The sequence below is a fragment of the Triturus cristatus genome, chromosome 5_2, assembly GCF_964204655.1.
Source record: "Triturus cristatus chromosome 5_2, aTriCri1.1, whole genome shotgun sequence".
Lineage (NCBI taxonomy): Eukaryota > Metazoa > Chordata > Amphibia > Caudata > Salamandridae > Triturus > Triturus cristatus.
The window spans coordinates 1,086,080,754-1,086,100,784 of NC_140588.1; the positions used below are offsets into that span (position 1 = coordinate 1,086,080,754).

At 47.1% G+C, this 20,031-nt stretch overlaps 1 protein-coding gene across 7 annotated transcripts in view; it reads right to left on the bottom strand.

The window, feature by feature from the left end:
- The window catches only part of MED12 (mediator complex subunit 12), a 956,599-nt gene that overhangs the window by 700,899 nt on the left and 235,669 nt on the right, over window positions 1-20,031 (bottom strand). For all 7 annotated transcript variants that reach the window (XM_085608424.1, XM_085608427.1, XM_085608421.1 and 4 more), the window contains one exon: window positions 16,060-16,140. In XM_085608424.1, the coding sequence (XP_085464550.1) occupies window positions 16,060-16,140 (81 nt within the window). The remainder of the gene's footprint in view (window positions 1-16,059; window positions 16,141-20,031) is intronic.

Consider the following 20,031-nt stretch of genomic DNA (forward strand, 5'->3'; position numbering starts at 1 on the left):
CCGGTCTGCAGCGCCCGACGCTACGCGACTTAGAGACCCTGCTGCTGGACCTGCCACTCGGGGTGTTTGTGTTGGGAGGGGATTTCAATCTCACGATGGAGGGTTCTCTCGACCGTCTTCCTCCCCGGGAGGACCCATCGAGAGGATCACACTTGTTGGAGTTTGCAAATGCTCTGGGGGTTGTGGATGTCTGGCGGTGGTTCAACCCGTCGTACACCCGTTTTACGATTCAATCCGGGGTGCACGGGAGTCGAGGATAAACTATGTATTCACTCATGCCCAAGACGTTCAGGTTTTCACGAGGTCCAGTTGCCTGGCCCGTGGGATCTCCGACCACTCTCCCGTCCTGCCGACTCTGGGTTCTCGCAGTGGGGGATGCCCCTGCTCCATTTCCGTACACCCGTGGGCATTAAAAATTCCGCATATCAGAGACACTCTCTGCAAGGACACTGAATATTATTTTGCTGAAAATATTGGCTTAGTCGACTCTGCAGTGACGCTGTGGGGGGCCTTTGGGGCGGTCATAAAGGGCAGGGCTTTATCACTCATGGTGGGACACAGGGCGGAGCGAACCAAGAGAGTACTGGAGTTGTAGGCTGAGGTCTCCAGTTTGGAGGAGTCGGTCGCCCGGGATCCTGACCCCACCACACGCCACAGCCTTGCACTCAAGAGATAGGACTAGCGACAGCTTCTCTTTGAAGACGTTGCGGCGCGCTCGCTAGCCTCACGACACAGGATTTACGAGCAGGGTGAACGGACAGGCAAACTCTTGGTGTGGCTTGAACAACGGGAACAGGCTGCTAGATGGGACCGCGCGATAGCGAATTCGGAGGGTACCCTTATTACCGACCCTCAACAAATAGCTTGCATATTTGCTAGCTACTACAGGGAGGTATACACTAGTTGCTCCACATCTCAGGCCTCACTGTCTGATGACCTTTTGGTTATGGCCGAAATTCCTACTATTTCTCCGCAAGACAGAGAGACCTTGGAGGCAGATATCACCGTGACGGAGGTTCAAAAGGCTATACATGACGTTCGTTCCGGGAAGGCTATGGGCCCTAACGGGCTTCCCATTGAGCTATTCGAGCCCATGTCAACTCTATTGGCTCCCCACCTGTTAAATCTATACACTGAATGCTTTGAGTCGGGTGACCTTCCCGCAGAGATCCACACTGCAGCTATTGTGGTCATCCATAAACCGAACAAGCCTGTTGAGGAGTGCAAATCGTATCGCCCCATACCCCTCTTGACGGTTGAGGCTAAGATCATGGCCAAACTCCTCGCGAATCGCCTCCTCCACTAGATCACTGACCTAGTCCACCCGGATCAATCCGGGTTTATGCCGGGGAGAAACACAGCCCGGAATTTACGTCGAGTGCATGGGGTCCTCGGCAGGCTCCAGACCATAGAGGAAGACGCGATTCTCTTGTCGTTGGATGCCTCTATGGCTTTTGATACCATCTAGTGGGACTTTCTTTTCGCTGTTTTGGCTCGTCTGGGGTCCAGGCCCAAACTTATCCGTTGGATTTGGCTATTGTATACTCACCCTACGGCTCATGTCGTGGTTAATAACCATCGCTCCGCCACTTTTTCACTTCATTGGGGCACGAGGCAAGGCTGCCCCTGGTCACCGCTACTTTTCGCCTTTATCTTGGAACCGCTCGCGGTGTGGGTCCGGGGTGATCCGGAGATACGGGGATTAAGTGGACGGCATATCACGAGGACCGCATCTTGCTGTATGCCGACGATATCCTCCTATACTTCGCTTCCCCTGCGCGGTCGCTGCGACGGGTGCTCCACATTTTTCACATTTTCGGCGCCCACTCTGGATATCAGATAAATTGGTCTAAGTCCCAGATGTATGCACTGTGGGGTCCCCCCTGGCGAGTCCTCGGGGCTTTGATATTCCGGTGGCCCCTCCGGGTTTTCGGTACTTGGGTATTTTCGTCACTCCTGACCCCGATATCTTTTTCAAACACAATCTACTCTGGCCTCTCCAGCGTTTCAAATCCGATGCTGTACACTGTCACTCTCTCCCTCTCCCTCTCACTCTTCTTGGACGTGCATCCCTGTTCGAAATATTAGCACATCTGCGTTTTCTTTATGCCCTACAGAATACCCCTATCCCGATCCCAGATTCTTATTTTTCCCAAATTGACGGTGCATTACGGGGACTGCTGTGGGAGGGCCGTACGCCGCGCATTGCAATGAACAAGCCTACCATAGGTTGGTATGACGGGGGCATTGGTCTACCGGATCTCAGACTATATTATCAAGTGTCCCAGTTGATTGTAGTCAATTGCTGGGTGTTTTAACCTCATGATGAGCCTAATTTCCATACGGAACACTGGCTCCTGGGACGGAGCGGTTATAACGGAGCACTCTACACCAACCCCCGCAAACTTAACTTAAAGGGCCCAACGGCGCGCACGGTCGAGATTTGGCATGATGTTGTCAAAAGGTTAGGATGACACAGGCGCCGGACGAAAGCAACCCCCTTGTGGGAACCTGATATTTTAGGTCATCTCAGCACTTGTCCAGGGTTTGACAAATGGGATTTAATGGGAATCTCCACGGTAAGAGACAATGGGGTTAAGGGGAGGCTAGCATCGTTTCCAGAGCTCTAAGCTAAATACCAATTGGCTCCATCCGAGACGTTTCGGTACTTGCAGATTAACCACGCTGTGTCCTCCGCCCTGCCGAGGGATAGCCCCCTCCCCGACTCGTCCCCTCTGGAAGACGAGTCTATTGTTGGATCCCATGGACCGCAAGGCCATCTCGCTTACCTACAAGAAGCTGGTCAACAGCCGTGCTGACCGGATGTTGAAACTGAGGGAGGGGTGGGAGAGAGATCTGGGAGTTATGGAGGACGACATGTGGCGTGACGCTCTAGCTTCACCCCGAGAAATAGCCATCCCCATGCGCATGTGGCTTCTCCAATTCAAGATCCTCCATCGGGCGTATTTTAATGCCCCGATCCACTCTGTCTCCGACATTGCAATCAGGAGGGTACTTTTCTTCACATCTTGTGGGACTGCCCACATATTCAGGACTACTGGGTGACAATTGCTCGTCAACTTGAGAGGGCGGGAGGCAAATCCCTGGGTTATCTCCCCAACTATGCTTACTCAATATTTGGGGGGCATCTGACCTCACACATGCTTAACAGACATGGGCCTCTATGGGCTTCATTATTGCGAAACGGAATATTGCACGACACTGGGGGGTTGCGACGGTCCCACGCCTGGTCGACTGGACAAAGGACATGGATACCACCATGGCTGCTGAAAAGTCAGTATTCAAGGGACGGGGTTGCCCCAAGAAATGGGATCAGAAGTGGGGGAAATGGAATAAGTATAGAGGGGACATCTGCATCTCCCCGACGGTGGAGCTTCGTAGAGAAAGACGAACACTGATGGCCCAGTTGACTGCGGAGGTGCTGGCTTCTCCCCCTTAGGTGTTGCGTTCTTGTTCTCTCCAGACCCAGCTGTCTGTTGCTATCGGTTTGTACTTTATGGATACCCTGGTTTCTTATTGCTGCTGGGGAATTGTATAAGCATATTGCTCTGCGTGGATCCCTACTCCATCACGGGGTGAACGGCACTATGATACTGTATGTATACATGTACTGGAGGGGGTACTTCTTACAGTGACTTTACTTTGTATGTACCGGTTTTTGGTTGGTGTTAAAATGCAATAAAAAGTTTTTTTAAAAAAAATAAAGATCAATGAACACATTGAATGAAACATTATAATCATAGTACACAAAAACATCACATTACAGATGAATAACAAACCACATACATCTTGTTCTGTATGGTTTTTATCAACCACAATGATATTTACAATCAATATCCCTGGATAGTATCTTGCTCGATTCAATTTTGATTATTTCCAGAGGGCAAGACCAAATGGTGACCCTACTAAGCTCACTCTAAATTTTTTAAAAACAAACACAAGATAAGTGATTTGATTGAACACCTATTTGGTCAAGGTAAAAGCTGTTAACGCGTCTCAAATCCACGAAAGTTTCTTGAGGGGTTCTCCTCAGGACACAGAACACTTGAAGAGCTCTGCCTTTTGTGGTACTTCAAAAGTCCTTGCTTTACTGTCCACAGTACAGTGGCATCTTATGCCAATGGCACCATTCTGTGGAGGAATTCGAGGTTTCTAGGTTGCCTTTCTTTGATGTAAAAATCAATTGACAAATTAAATGATTTTTGCAATTCCTTGCTCTCCCCAATTTGTTTCTTACTCCATGGGCGGTCCTAGGATGCTTGCTTCCAGTCCAGGGAGGACCTGGCATGGCAGTTCAGGCTTGACTGTTCCCATGAGGCACAGGGTCAAGACTGATTTGCATATGGCTGGGTTGAAACTGGAACGGCATGGGGAGCAAAAAAACGATAGATGTAGGCCCAGAACTCTGTACTGGGGTGAATGTATGACATTGTTCTGCATTCTGTCCATCAATTGTTGTTTTTGCATTTGTCACCCCGAGTGGGACGGGTATGCCCAGACGTGGGCCCTGTGCTCTCCATGCCACTGGAATCAAGCTATCCTGGCTGAAGAGGGGTGAAACCCCGAAACCGGTCCTAGGATGCTTGCTTCCAGTCCAGGGAGGACCTGGTTTGGCAGTTCAGGATGGACTGTTCCCATTGGGCACAGGGTCAAGACTGATTTGCATATGGCTGGGTTCAAACTGGAATGGCATGGTGAGCAAAAAACAATGGATTTAGGCCCAGATCTCTGTACTGGGGTGAATGTATGACATTGTTCTGCATTCTGTCCATCAATTGTTGTTTTTGCATAAGAATGGGCTTGGGCACTGTAGTACACCAGTGGTATAGTGCACCAAGCTAGCAGGGTGTCTTACCTATGCCATAGACAGTGGGTTGCAGGCATGGCACACAGGAATGTGTGCCATGTCGACTCTTCACTTTTCTCTGCGCCACAACATGCAGCCTGCAATGGCAGTGTGTGTGTTTTAAGGTACAGAACCTCTAAGGGTGGCACAATATGTGCTGCAGCCCTTAGAGGCCTTCCCTGGTCACAGTGCCCTTAGTACCCACTGCACCTTTTAGAAGGGACTTACAAGTGGCCAGAGAGGTGCCAACTGGGGGTACAGAGGTACAGTTTTGAGAAAGAACACAAGCCCTAGGAACCGGATTGGCAGGGACCGAGGGCACATCAAGTCAAAGTGCATCAGAAATCTGCCAAAAAGTGGGGAGGTTACTGCAACAGAAAACCAGCTTCCTACATTTACTGACCTCTATTTTGCCTCATTCTGCTTGTTTCTCACCTTTATTCTGCCTCTTTCTATTTACTGCGGACTTTCTTTTTCTGCCTGTTTCTGACATTTTTCTTGCCTCGTTCTTCTCGTTTTTTCTCCAGGAAAGCAGAGGGGGGCCCATGCTATCCCACCCAGCTCCCCGCCTCCTGCGGGAGCCGGCACTGCACTCGCATAAAGGGAGATGCTGGACATTAAACTCCCTGCATGCAAGAGAAATCTGTTTGCACGCAGGGAAGGAGATGAAAGTTCCACTTCTAGCAGGCGGAAGCACTTTGTCAGCTCCCGCTACCAGGAAGCGGAGTGTTTGCTTTTGCTTGGCAGGAGCTGTCAAAGCTCCTGCCAAGCAAAAGCAAACCGCTATATCCAAGGCGTGGGCACCTTGGGACATAGCAGGAGCTGGCCCTGGAAGGTAGCGTTCTACAGGGACATATATGGCTTCAAGAGGGGCCCCATACCTTACGTGTGCACGGGTAAATGACAAGGCCTTCTATTGATCTGTTTTGATAATTAACACAAAAACAAAAGGCATTGTCATTCACAATGACAACAGCTCAAACTCTTGGAAATGCGAGACTAATTTCATTTTGAAAAAGCGGCCAACATTGGCCCGGGCTGATTGGAAAGTGAAACCGCGCATGACGTGCTGAATGTTGCAGGAAAGGATGTGGTGCCTGCAGTAGAAGAAAGTCATTAAAGAAAATAGCGCTAACACATTAAATAAGACATACTGTGAAGTAAAAGGGCCAGTTCTTATGCGAGATTACAAATGAAGACAAGGCGGTACGAAGGAAGTAGTAACAATCCTACTAACTAATCAGAAGCCAGCATTTACATTTTTCAGCAAAATATAGGCAATGTTATCCTATGGAAGGAAATTCAAATTACAGGTAAAGTATGTTCTCGTTACGTTTGTAATCCAGTGCTGGGCTCCTAGGTTCAGCACTGGGACATCTATCTAAAACAGGTTAGCAATTACGTTTTCACAGTTGGTGCGATTTTTAAAGAATATTTGTAGCTTGCAAAAATCGACACTTGGAAGGAATTTCACAGAAAAACAATGGTTTCCCATGGAAGAAAATTGGGTTAACGGTAAGTATGGTTGTAATTACTTTTCAGGGTCAGTGCTGGGCACCAAGATCCAGCACTGTGATCTCTCCTGATAGCAGGTGAGTATTTTCTTTTTCGTTACTCGGTTGATTTTAGGTGAATATTTCAAAGTTTAGAAACTCCACACTTAGAAGAAATTTCAGAAGAAGCCAGTCAATGTTACCCTATGGAAGAAAACAGAGTTATCGGCTGTTGGGTAAGTACTCGACTGGCAGAGTTAAGGTTCTGGGCATAGACTCAGGGGTCTCCCAGGGTCAGGTCAGTACAGGTGTTACACCCTCAGCCGCACAGGGGCAGTCAGGTGCAGAGTGAGTTAGGCCCAATGTTATCCTATGGGAGGCAGGGGGCCCTTAGTTGGTGGCTGCTGGCTAGCAGGCCACGCGGCTACGGGAGCTGGGCTCCTGGTCACTTGCTCAGGGCAAATGGGGAAGTAGAGTAGAGTAGAGATTGCACTGCCAGGGGCACTCGGGAGGCTGGGTGCAGGGTGCTTTTGAGCCATCGGGCGCTCAATGGATTGCAATGGAGAAGCTCAAAAACGAACAAAATCTGTAAGCTCGGGGACGAAGATTCTTCAGGTGCGACCACCACTTCGAGAGGTAAGGTGCCTTTTGGTGTCGGGAAATCTTACCCTCTGCTAGTCGCGGTTGGAGGGGTCCCCGGTTCTGAGGCTGCAGGTGTCGTCAGGAGCGTCGAGGTGGGTCCTTGGGTGCTGAAATCGGGTTCACAGTCGCCAGGGGGACGTCCTCGGGGTCTTTGTCCACTCCAGCACAGGCCAGGCTTGGCGGGTGCTGAGTGTGCAGGGTTCGTGGTTCCTGGTTGATGCCAGGGGTCAGTTACTTGCTTTGAGCAGTACCTCTGCTCGTGGGAGTCCCAGATGCTTAGAGTCACAAGGTAGCCAGGTCCTCCGGGGTTTGTGAGGCTGCTGACCACTGGAGATGCTGGGGTTTAGCAGGAGCAGGTTTGAGGGTCGACAGGCCGGTAGGGCTGGGGCCAAAGCAGTTGGTGTCTTCCTCTAGTAAGCAGCTGCATGGCAGGTCTTCTTGTCTCTTGATCTTCTTTGCTGTTTTGGAATCTTCATCTGAGGAAGGAAGCTTCAGGGTGCCCCTTAATACTAAATTTAGGGGCGTTACAGGTAAGTAAAGGGCAGGGACCACTGGGTCCCTGTCCTGGGGTGGGTACACCCCCTATCCTGCCACTCTCCTGTGGGAGGGGGGCAGTAGCCTAGTCCTGATTGGGTAGGGCTTCCCATCTTCAAGATGGCGAGAGCCCGGAAAGGTGCTTCACCTCGCCTCCCTCACCTGAGGGGTGGGGTTGGCAGAGGCTGGCACACCCCCTGTCCTTCCTTGGGGTTTCCGGACAGTCTTCCCACCAGAGTGGGGGGGTCAGAACCGGTAGGGGCCAGTTGCTGAGTACAGCAAGTGGCCTGGAGAAGCTAACAAAGGCGGCATGCTTTGAGGCTTCCCCTGCCCATCCTGGGGGAGGAGACCTAGCACCTCACCCTGGATGTGCATTGTTGCAGGCCCAGGAGAGCGGATGGCTCTCTACCCAGGGGTCCAGCAACATGTCTGCTGTGTGGCAGCCTAGGCAGCCCCTCAGACAAGACGTGGATTGTAGGTTAGGTTCAGGGTGCATTGTACATTAAGTCCCACACTGGCATCAGTGCGGGTTTAATGTGCTGAGAAGTTTGATACCAAACATCTCAGTCTTCAGTGGAGCCATCATGGTGCTGTGGAGTTCGTGTTGACGAGCTCCCAGCACCATATACTCTTAAACGGCAGCACTGCACTTACAGTGCCCAGGAATGGACCTGTGTACTGTAGGGGCACAGGGCTCATGCACTTGTACCCACACCACTGGCATAGGGCACCCAGCTAGAAGGGTGGCTCATGTATGCCAGGGCAGTGTGTGTTGTGGGCACGGCACACAGGGATGTGTGCCATGTCAACTTTGTTTTGTCTTGTACCCAGACACTCAGCCTGCAAGGGCAGTGTGTGTGTGTTAGGGTACAGGACCTCTAAGGGTGGCACAATAAGTGCTGCAGCCCTTAGGGGCCTTCCCTGGTCACAAGGCCCTGGGTACCTAGTGTACCATTTACCAGGGGCTGACATGTGGCCAGAGTTTGCCAATTTGGGTTTAGGTTTCAGCACATTTTTAGGGAAGGAACATAGGCCCTGGGTACCTGATTGGCAGGAGACCAGGGCCCACTCAGTCAAAGTACATTCATCAATTCAGCAAAAAGTGGGGGCATACCATGCAAGAAAGATGGCACTTTCTCACAGTCTTCCAAAAGGGAAGTTAAAAGTGTCTGTTTACAGTAGTTGCTTTAATTGCTCTGCATTGCAGAAACAAAGTATAGCGTCCAACAGAACGCTTTTCCTTTTTCATTTAACGGCCTTTGTTGTTTCTGTATTCCTATAAAAACTCAGGAATAGTGAGCCGACATTGAATTTTAATATGTGTCACTGTGCCTTTCTAATTGCCAATAGGAATCACTAGTTAGTAATGTTCCCTAGTGCCATACATTAAAATTACAATACCAACTCCACCTACACATCTCCCCCCAAAAAGCAGGATTCTCCTTACACCCAAGAATGTGATCAAACTCATTACGTGATCAGGCACACGCAGACAGGCATTCACTCACTGCCTAGCTGACTTTAGATACACTGACTCAGTCGCAAACAGCCCCAGTCCAGCGCTCAGGCTGTGTTTTTAGGTCGAGCCTAGCGCAGCGCGCATGTGCTGCCCTAGGAGAGGGCCTCTTAGTAATCAATCCAGACTTGTCAGTAAACATTGCGTGTGGCTGTGTGTGGCTTTAGATTTTCCACACACTGTATTGGCCTTTGCGTGTGGCTTTCAAAAATGAAAGCACGCAATTGGCCAAAGGCAGGTGCATGTTCCACCTTTTCTGTAAATGTTCACTCCCACGGACTCCAGCTGTCGGGAGCAAGCAGCGGCGTGCAGGGTGCCATCTGTTGTGGATCATGTTACTATTTAGTCTGGGGAAGTCTAACAGTACCCGCCCATTCACAGCACTGATGTTTTGCAGTAAAACCAGCAAGCGCTGCCTGCCTGCCCTGGCCATCTCGTGCACCCTGATCTATTTCCAAGGCCTCTGTAAATATTTTCCATGCCAGCTGAGCGAGTGACAGGCATCCGCAGACCCTGAGCCCTCACCCCTGCTCTCATTCACCAGCCCCCCCCTCCCCTCTCTGTCCCCCACCTCCCTGCCCCTCCGCCGGTGCCCTGCCAGGGACTTGGCGTGGTCGCTGCTGCTTTCGGTTCCTGCAGACTCTGAGCCGGTGAAGCGGAGCGGACATGATGCAGGTACTGAGGGAGGAGGGGAGCGAGCCGGCCTCACCCCAGGGCCCTTACCGCCCACCCGGGGCCCGTGACACGCGCACCCATGACTCCGTCTCCCCAAAAGGAGCCCGCAGCTCCTCCCAGCGGTGGCCGCCCCAGCCCCTCACTCCACTGACTCTTCTTCACCTGCCTGGGTGGCTTGGAGTCGGGTGTGGCTCTGCATGTGGCAGGGTCACCTGGGGACACAGGTCGAGCCCCCTGGGCCTTTGAAGGGTGCTCTCCATGGCAGGCAGGTGACTCTCCTGCAGTTAACTCACTCAGACGGCAAATCCTCTAAACCTCCACTTTCCTGCAAGCTTTTTTTTCCTATTCTGAATAATAGAATCTGTGAACTGCACCTGGATCGCTCTCTTTCGTGCACACACACCTGTAGCAAGTGCGACAAAGTAAGTACTTTGCACTTTGGCTGCTAATTTCAAACAGGTCTTGAAAACAGATCATCATTCTCTTCCATCCCTGTTGCAAGCTCTTATAGGAATTGCCTTGCCAATCCGAGGCTGGCTTCACTTCCTACTGGCATGCACCAAACCGGTTAAAATGTAAAGACTGCAAGTCTTTCAGAGACCTCCGTCGCTGTGGTAGGAAGTACAGATGTGCTAGGGCATGGTGCAAGGATAGCCGTGCATTAGAATAGCGTTGTCTCACTACATATCTGAGTAACGCAGTATCAGGACGCCTTGCAAATCAGGTGTAATATTGGAGCTCTTTGGCCATTAAAATTGAGCAATAGAAATGTATGCGGTTCAAGGTACAGGGGTTCTGTGATGAGGCTCTGCATTTGTGAAGCCACTGCTGCTAATCAGAGACGAGGTGCATTGCGAGAAATCTGTAGATGCCTAAAATCAAGTGTACGTGTGCATGGTGTATGTCAGATTGGAGTGCAGTGTGAGACCGGTAGACACCCCAGTAACAAGGAGCGCAGATTCACTTATAGGCCAGTGTAGTTGTTCATCAAGAGAGATCTGAAAATGGCTAAACACTAGAATATTAGTACATAGTTAGAGAGACATTGTGAGAGTTCGTGAATGTCTCAGCAGTGGGACAGCAGTGCATTGTACAGGGCACTGCAAATCATGTGGGGCCCTCAACATTTTGAACAGGTGCACCACTGAGGGTGAGATTGCACACAGTCTGTTACACACGCAGTCAAAACCTTTACCAAGAGGTTGACATCTTTGTACCTGTCCGGAGCATAGTTACATAAGCTGTTCTGAAAAGCAATGACCTGCTTGATTTCTGCAGTTTCACAATATGTGGAAAAACACAGCAATAACAACGGTGTAAATGTTTCCTGAGGCAAGTATGTTTTCCTGAATCACTCTGCATGGCCCCCTTTGTAGTAATTGTATAGCTCTTCAATCCCTAGCAGCACAGCACCCAGGATAATATGCTGCATGGCCCAGTGTGTGGCACTTGTACAGCTCTTCTATCCCTAGCAGCACAGCAGCCAGGATAATGTGATGCACTTATAAGATCCCAAAGGCGAGACCTATTGGCTATGCCAATGCTTGCTCAAACATGCCAGTATGTGTGCGGTGCCTCTGGAGGGAAGAGGGTCGTGAACAGGTCCTGCACTATTTACCTCCGTTCTGGAGAACAAGGCTCATTAGCCATATCTTTGTCGCTATCGTGCCACTGATAACAAATCAAAACCAATGATGGAGTCGCAGAGGTCACGGGGAGGTGGCTACAGAAGTGTTTGTGTAAAACCGCTTCACTGATGGCTGCACAGAAGCACATGCAGCTGAACAGCCCGTTTGAAGTGTCCATAAAAGAAAGCAGCTGACAGCCATGATGTATAGGAAGATGGCGTTAGCGCTGCTCATCAGTTCACCCACCCCAGGCCTGGCAGAGACAGTACCTGCCACAGCACAATCAGTGTCACCGGTAGCACTAGAGGGATGCAGAGGCAACACCGGCACTCGGAGAGACCGGGGAGGAAAACACCCCAATATTCCTTAAAACACTTTTATCTCTTATATTTGGAAGATGACTTTTGTTCTGAATATTCACAAGGTTCCTTAAAAGATACCATTCGAGAAAGTAATGATTAAACCAAAATACATTGGTTCCTGCGAAACAAGAACTGCGAAAATAAATGTATATAAACAGACACTCGTGCACCGCTGATGCCTTTATCGAGCGAAAACATTGTTAGCGAAGAGGAGGTCTTCTGCCAGCCGCAAAGATCCCCGCCTGACTTTTGAATAAATTACATTTAATCGCGTGCACTGCATTAATAATTATAGGAAACAAAAAAAAGACCCACTCGCTTTTTTTGTATTCAAAGGTGAGTTAATGGTGCTGAAGGCAGCAAAACACAAAAAATTGTCAAAATAACATGAATTGTATTTGGACTGGGGCTGGGGCTGTCCTCCAACACTTCCTTTCCACTGTAAATCCGGACGCTTACTGAAACACGGAGTTTTGGCTGTAAATACAAGATCTCAAATCACCACATTCAAAAACATGTCCAGGGGTTTCAAGGTTTTATGTTCTACAAAGAGCGCTTTGAGATCTCATCAGGGGTAATGGGCACTATATACTTTCTACAATTGAATGTATGCGCGTATTATTCCAGGCTGCTCGTGGTTTGTTTAAACAATTTCATTTTAGCATGCCAATGATAAAAATAGAACTAAATTAAATGTAAATAAGTTACACTATGAATGCAATTAACCGTAATTATTGACTATAGTGGTGTTTTTATAAGAACCTTGGGTTTAGGTGGGGAAAGAGGAGATTAACAGAGTCTGAGAGAGAGGATAAAGGATGAAAGGCGTCACATGGAGAGAGGGCAAGTGACAAAGAGAAGATCAGTACTTGAGGGAAAGGGAAAAAATGGGTACTTTAGATCTGTTGTTAAACGTGGTTTTTTTGTTGTTTTTTTCTATTTTTTAATCTCAGTGCGAATGTGTCACACATTCATATATGCACTTTTGACACTGACGTCAAAGAACTAACTATGTTCTGAATGTTATCGAGAATGTAAACTAGGTATTCCGCAATAAAAATAAAGAAGTTACACCAATATACCTTCGGAGTCTCTTTTAAGGGATTCATCATGATTGAATAGGTTTTGCAGTCCGTCCGAATACGCACTTACATTTTCAGATTCATATATGCCTTTCACTCGTAAATGGCACGCACTTTTCAAACCTAAACGCCTTCTAAATTTCCCGTTCTGCACAATCGGCCTGAACTACTCTGTTGGGGATGGTCATACAAGTAGATTCTGTAGTAGCCATGCCCACCTTGTTGAAAGGATCAATAGTTTCTGCCTCAGTTTCTTATATTTGGCACTTTTACATGCAGAAACCATTGCAATGGTACACTTAGCCCAAGAACATAGCTGTGCCAATCATATCGTTGGCTGCGCCTCCTTAATTTGCTTGCAAAATACATTGATGCTGTTAGAGTGTAACTATAGCTTTTGCTTGTAGATCCGGTCTAAAAGAAGTTTTTATTGCTGGATAGAAATGAACAGAAGCTGTACTCGCTGAGTAAACCATGAGTGCTGAACAGAATGATGCATCCTCTTTTAAAATACCTTTATCTTAAAATATTTTCTCCTCTGGTATTTTTTTATATTTTTTTAAAGACGTAGATGTACCACAGAGGTTTGCAGAGTCTGGAGGTGGAGTTGGCTATTTTGACAAGTGGCTAGACTAAGAGGATGTCAACACGTTTCTCCATGTGTATCCCATTGGGGCCCTGCCTATAGGGAGGGACAGAACAAGTTCTAGGATGATGTGGATGTGTCTCTGTAATGTATACCTGAACTTCTAAGAAGCTCTGCCCGAGAACCATACATAAATGTTTACCGGAGATAAGTAAGAAATCCTTCTAGAGCAATGCCTCAAACCACTGGGCGCGACTGCTCAGCTGACCCAAATCAAATACGTTTGTCTGCAGTTCGAAATAAATTACAGAATCCATGTCAGACATTTGTACCCAACCTCCTGACGGTGAACTATAAACTATAGGATTTCCAAAGCCTGCTGAAACTGCTCAATTTTCCCACACAAGATAATGAGTGAGACAAACTTTTGTTATTTAAAATATCAAGTAATTAAGGAGCAAATGTCTTCCACAGTACTTAATTTTAACTGATAGATTTTACCCTACTGTAAAGCTGCTCTTCACAAGCTGATAGTTTGGACTGGACATTCCATTTTGAGTGTGTTATTTATTGCTTCGTTTGAATCTACATTTCTAATCAATTAACCTCTGAACGTCAAGCCTTCACTGCTCAAACTCACTACCATGAGAGAGTCAAATACTTACATGGAGAAACTTGAGTTATTAATTTGAAGCACAACCATACTTGAATACTTGAGACACCAGTGACAAACAACAGTACCCAGCATTGATACTGCCAACGAACCACGGACAGCCCCAACAATTCAATAAGACAGCAATGATGAACAGTAGACACAACCACACAGCAGCAACTCTCAAACAGTAGCCTAAGACTGCTCAACAAACAGGGCTTGATCGAAAAAAAACGATTGTAGGTCAATTAATATCTCCGCTGTAGCTGCAAGCTGCTTTCTGAGCATTACTATGCCTTTAACTACAGACAATGTATTCACCCCATCTACATCAGACAGGCACTCATAATGTGTTAATACCTCAATCTACATGCAACTGATAGTGACAGGACATCATATGGTACCATGACTCAGAACAATAACCCACAGGTATGCCACCACAACTTTCAATACTCTGGAGAGACAAGACCCCCCCCCCCACACCCCCCCCCATACGGCGAAACTTATTGCTGAGGAACACAAACCCATAGCCGACTACTGGCACTAGGACCATGACAATACTAAAATTTGCTGCAGGTTAGGTCACTCAATGACAATATGTCATCAATGGTCACACCTTTAAAAAAAAAAAAATTCTGGTAGGCAAAGCCAGTATGTGTCCTCTTTTGGTGATCAAGCCTACAATAGGGTAAAGGCTGCAACTTTTGAATGTCTGAAAGTTCCTTCAATCCTGGGCATTTAGGATTCTTCCAGCTCCTGTAGTTCAAATTTGAAGGCACTCTGTACTGCTGACACACCTCTGACCAGTATAGGTGTGTGATGGCCCTGTTCGGAGAGCCATTACAACAGGCGAAGGGACGGGTTTCGCTCTGGAAGGGCAAAGCAGACCACATCAAAGGGGAAAGGGTAGGCACTCTCACCCTCCCCCACCCAGGCCACATAATATTATGGCGGGCGACAGAAGATGTGTATGTGTGGGCTGGCACATCCAAAAGAACACCAGCCCTCGACAATGCAGACTACAATCCTGTGCAGCACACATATGTGAAGTATAATAGACTCCAGTACTTAAAAGTGCACTTACAACACCGTAAACCCATCCACTACACATTCAGTACAGAATGCAGTTGCCTCAAGAGGAGCTCGTGTAAACGGGTCGGTGTATGACTTGAAATTATGTTGTCACTGCATAGCCAGAGTAGAGAGGAAAATAGAAACTTTCACACAAAGCATCCACTTTGAGTGACCTTTGACATCAGAGCACAGCTTGAATGTTAACAAAGACACAAAGTTAATGGGAGAAACATCAGTAAGCCAGCAGGATTCTCAGGTTTACGAACAGAAAAAAAACATATACAGCAGTTTAGAAACACACATGACCAGGGTGTCACAGCCTCACAAATCCAATCAGAGATCTTTCATCCTATCACGCTTCCATGGAAAATTATCAGCAGTTTTTACCGTCACATAAAAAGAAGACTTTGCATCTTCTGATCACAAATGGCAAATGTTTATACAGTGCCCATCGTGGCACTCAATAGATCACAATGTGTTACAGACTATGAAGGAAACAGACAATCAACATAACATATAGAATGTACAATTTATGACAACATGCGACAGTGAAGGAGGATATAGCTTGTACTTCCCAGAACTCCGAAAGTTTCAGTAAAGATGATGTACAAGGACTATGATGTGCTCAACATAGCAATAATCCAAGAGATAAAGCATGCAAATGTTGGCTGCTTTCCTTCTGAATACCCCGTTAAGAATGAAACAGTACAAAAAGGAGTCCAGAATACCCATGAACTCAAACAGAATTATCTATGATGTAAAGAACTGTCTGTTTTTATTATATATGTGTTTTTATGGCTATTTCTAGCCAAATAAAGACTGTTGACTGACTCAGTCCAGGATATCCATATATACACTGTTTCATGGCCTATAGCAGACGAAACATACATAGCGGGCGTACACAAACCCTCCCCTAAAGAGCAGTCTGTCAGATTCAAGTAAACTTACAGCAAAGTCTGTTTTCTCCATTTCGTCGAAGAGTGCACTGGAGTTGTGATCCATGTCCATTGACTCGGAGAGACCCGTGTCCTGAGGAGAAGAAGAGGCATCAGGTACTGCAAGCAAAGTGATGGGAATAGCTGCTCCTTTATATAATGCTCAACATAGCGCCTTAGGCGTTTCATTTTATAGTACTCCAAAAGCACTGAGTGGGGCCAATCTTTATTCATAGATCATAAACTTTTAAAATACAAAAAACAAGAAGTCAAAGCCTGGTGGCAGATCTACTTGATTAGTGACCCCCTGTTAATGTGGTCATCACCAGGATTGCCCCCGTTTTTAGGCACACCTTTTTCTCCAGACTGGCAGATGGTAATTGTTCATATTAGTATATGAGCTTTAGCTATTTTACATATTGTAAATAACTGCTTCTTCCAGGACAGAAGAATTTACAGTAATGCAAATGGTTGCTGGTAATCTTTTCCAGTTCAAGCTTCTATCCAGCTTGGCATTCCTGGCACCAATACCCGGGGTGCGGAATCCCTTGCAGCAACCAAAGCCTGTTTTGAGTCCATTCTGGACTCCAAGACCGAGCAGCCATCGAGAGACGTCAGCACCGCAGAAACCCACTTCGAGAGTGTCCCAGCCGTCTAGTTTTCTTCCCCTCAACCAGCAAGCCAGACAACCATGATGAAAAAGCCCAGCTGACCTAACCACTCTGCACCAGAGTGCCCCAGCACCAGTTCCCAAGAACGGACTGTGCTACCTTGATTCCAGGACCCTTCCAAACTGAGCACCCCTTTGGGAGCTCCCAGACTTGTCCCCAAGTCCCCCAGAGCAGCCTGTTACTAGATTCCCCCCTCCTTTGGTGTAGCGCGCATAGCTACCAACCCGACCAGCACTTCAGCACCAGGAAGCTCCAAGGGAGGTAAAGACTAGCTGCTGTGTGTTCTTTGGACCTTGGCCCGCTACCACCTTAAGTTCTGAAGGGGGGGTCCCGGAAACCTATTGCAAGTAACTGTATGCAGTATATGTCTTTTTGCCCCTACAAAAGCATTACAGCGTAAAGACGCATTTAAGTTAACATTTTATTTACCTGTAAAAATCGATAACTAGAAAAGTACTTACTTGATCCCAAAGTTCTTAGTGTTGAAATATATATGAAAATACATGTTATTTTTCTAAATTGGTCTCGGATTTATTCTTGTGTGTGTTTCATTTATTGCCTCAGAGTACAACAAATGCTTAGCACTACCCTCTGATAAGCACAAACTGCTCGCCCACACTACCAGAAAAGGGAGAATGTAGGATTATTACTTGTGCCTCTGTGAACCAATAAGTGTTGCCTGGACTCTCTACACAGGGATCTCATTTTGGTGCACTATACAAAGAGCCAGCTTCACGCAATGACACAAAGCTATTCGACACTCATTTATTAAAAAAAGGAAAATGCTACTTACCAGTATGCATCTGTTCTTGGCAAGTCAAGCTGTAGAGCCGCATACTTTTGCATAGATCACCATCTGGTGTTGGGCTCGGATGTTGGCACTTTGTTATTGTAGAAGTCTTTGAAGTCACGAGATAGGGGACTCCTCCTTTTGGGATTAGTGTGCTGGGCATGGACTCCATCTCCAGATTGTTTTCGCCATAAAGGGTGATGATGGAGTTAGTTAGAACTAAAAAAGATGTCCATGTGTAATGTATCTAAGTAAGATAGTACTGCAACACATATAGGTGTCCGGGGAAGCAGGTAGGCGTATGCAGATCTACAGCTCGACATGCCAAGAACAGATGCATACTGGTAAGTAGCATTTTCCATTCGAGGTATATGAGCTGTAGATCACATACTTTTGCATAGACTATACAGCAGTTACCCTGTTAGCGGTGGCTACCTGTATGTGTTGTAGTAGTTCGAAAAAGTGTGGCTCAATGATTAGAGCGGTAGACCCTGATGCAGAGGTCTAGCCCGGGACCAGGGTTCAATTCCCCGCCTCGGCGGGTCTTGGGTTAAAAAATTCCACGGACCTGATAATTCTCGCCTCGGTGCCATTCCAATCATGGAGTCCCACTCTGCAACTCTGGGCAATAGCTTGCTTAATCTCCACAACGGCCCCCACAACGCTAAGGATGCCTGGCCTCCACCTTGGGGGTGCCCAGGAGTGGACGCCTCACAGGGAAAGCCAGGATGGGTTCCACAGCGGTATTCGTACAAGCGCCTTGAGACCCTTGCGGGTGAGTAGTGCGCTATTCAAGTATCAATTTACATTACATTACATTAGCTTGTTGTTTTGCCTGCACATCTACACAGTAGTGTTTTGTGAAAGTGTGCGTGTAGACCATGTTGCGGCTTTGCAAATGTCATCCATGGGGATGTTTCCTAAGAATGCCATGGATGCCCCCATTTTGCGTGTGGAATGCTCTCTAGGGGGAATGGATAACTTACGCTTTGCTTTTTGGTAGCATATTTGAATGCATTTAATGATCCACCTGGCAATTCCAGCTTTTCATATAGGATTGCCCTTGTGTGGTGGTGAGAAAGCTACGAAAATTTTAGTTTTCCTGAAACTTTTTGTCCTTTCAATGTAGTAAAGAATAGCTCTTTTGACGTCCAGCGTATTAAGAACCCGTTCAGCTACTGAGTCTGGTTGAGGGAAAAATACTGGGGGCTCAACAGACTGGTTAAGATGGAAAGCTGAAACGACTTTAGGTAAGAATTTAGGGTTTGTCCTAAGAACCACTTTGTTGTGATGTATTTGCAAAAATCGTTCTTGTATGGTTAATGCCTGGAGTTCACTTACTCTTCTGAGAGATGTGATGGCTACAAGGAAAGCTACTTTCCATGTGAGGAACTGTAACTCACATTTATGTAAATGTTCAAATGGGGGACCCATGAGCCTAGTAAGGACAATGTTTAGATTCCCTACTGGAGAGGGTGGAATTCTGGGAGGAATTATTCTTTTAAGGCCTTCCATGAATGCTTTGATGGGAGGTACCCTAAATAATGACAAGTGTTGTCTATTTTGTAAATAGGCTGCTATAGCTGCAAGATGTAATCGTATGGGTGTGTATGCCAGATTACATCTTTGTAGATGCAGGAGATAACAGATAATATTTTGAGTTGAAGCATCTAGTGGATTAATTGCATTAGTATTGCAGTAAATAACAAATCTCCTCCATTTAGCTGCATAGCATGCTCTAGTGGTAGGACGTCTAGCTTCTTTAATGCCGTTCATACAATCTGGTGGGAGATTCAGGTAACCAAACTCTAAAGATTTCAGGAGCCAGATCGCTAGGTTCAGTTGAGCTGGTTCTGGATGTCTTATCTCTCCATGGTTCTATGTGAGAAGCTTTGGAAAAAGGTGCAGCTTTTGGTGTGGAACTACGAATAGTTCCAGCAGTGTCATGAACCATGGTTGTCGTGCCCTTGTTGGAGCAACCAGGATCATTGTGAGTGACTGTTTGAGCTTGTGCACCAGTAACGGAATGAGCGGGAGAGGCGGAAAATCATACGCAAATCTGCCTGACCAGTTCATCCATATCGCATTGCCTTTGGACAACGGGTGTGGATACCTGGAGGCAAAGTTTGGGCATTTTGTGTTTAAATGTGTGGCGAACAGATCTAGGTCTGGGTGGCCCCACATTTGAAAATACGAATGAAGAACTTGCGGATGAAGTTTCCATTCGTGAATCTGCTGTTGTTGACGACTGAGCAGATCCATAATTTAATTGTGTATCCCAGGTAGATGCTCTTATAAGAGGTATATCTTTTGAGGAATGGCCCATCTCCAAATGCCCTGTGCTAAGCGGGAAAGCTGCAGAGAGTGTGTCCACCCCTGTTTTTGTTTATAGTGCATTACTGTCATGTTGTGCGTCCGAACTAGGACAGTTTTGCTTAGGAGAGGTTTCTGAAATGACTTTAGGGCGAGAAATATGGCCAGTAACTCCAGGTGATTGATGTGGAGGAGTTTCTGTTGAGGGGTC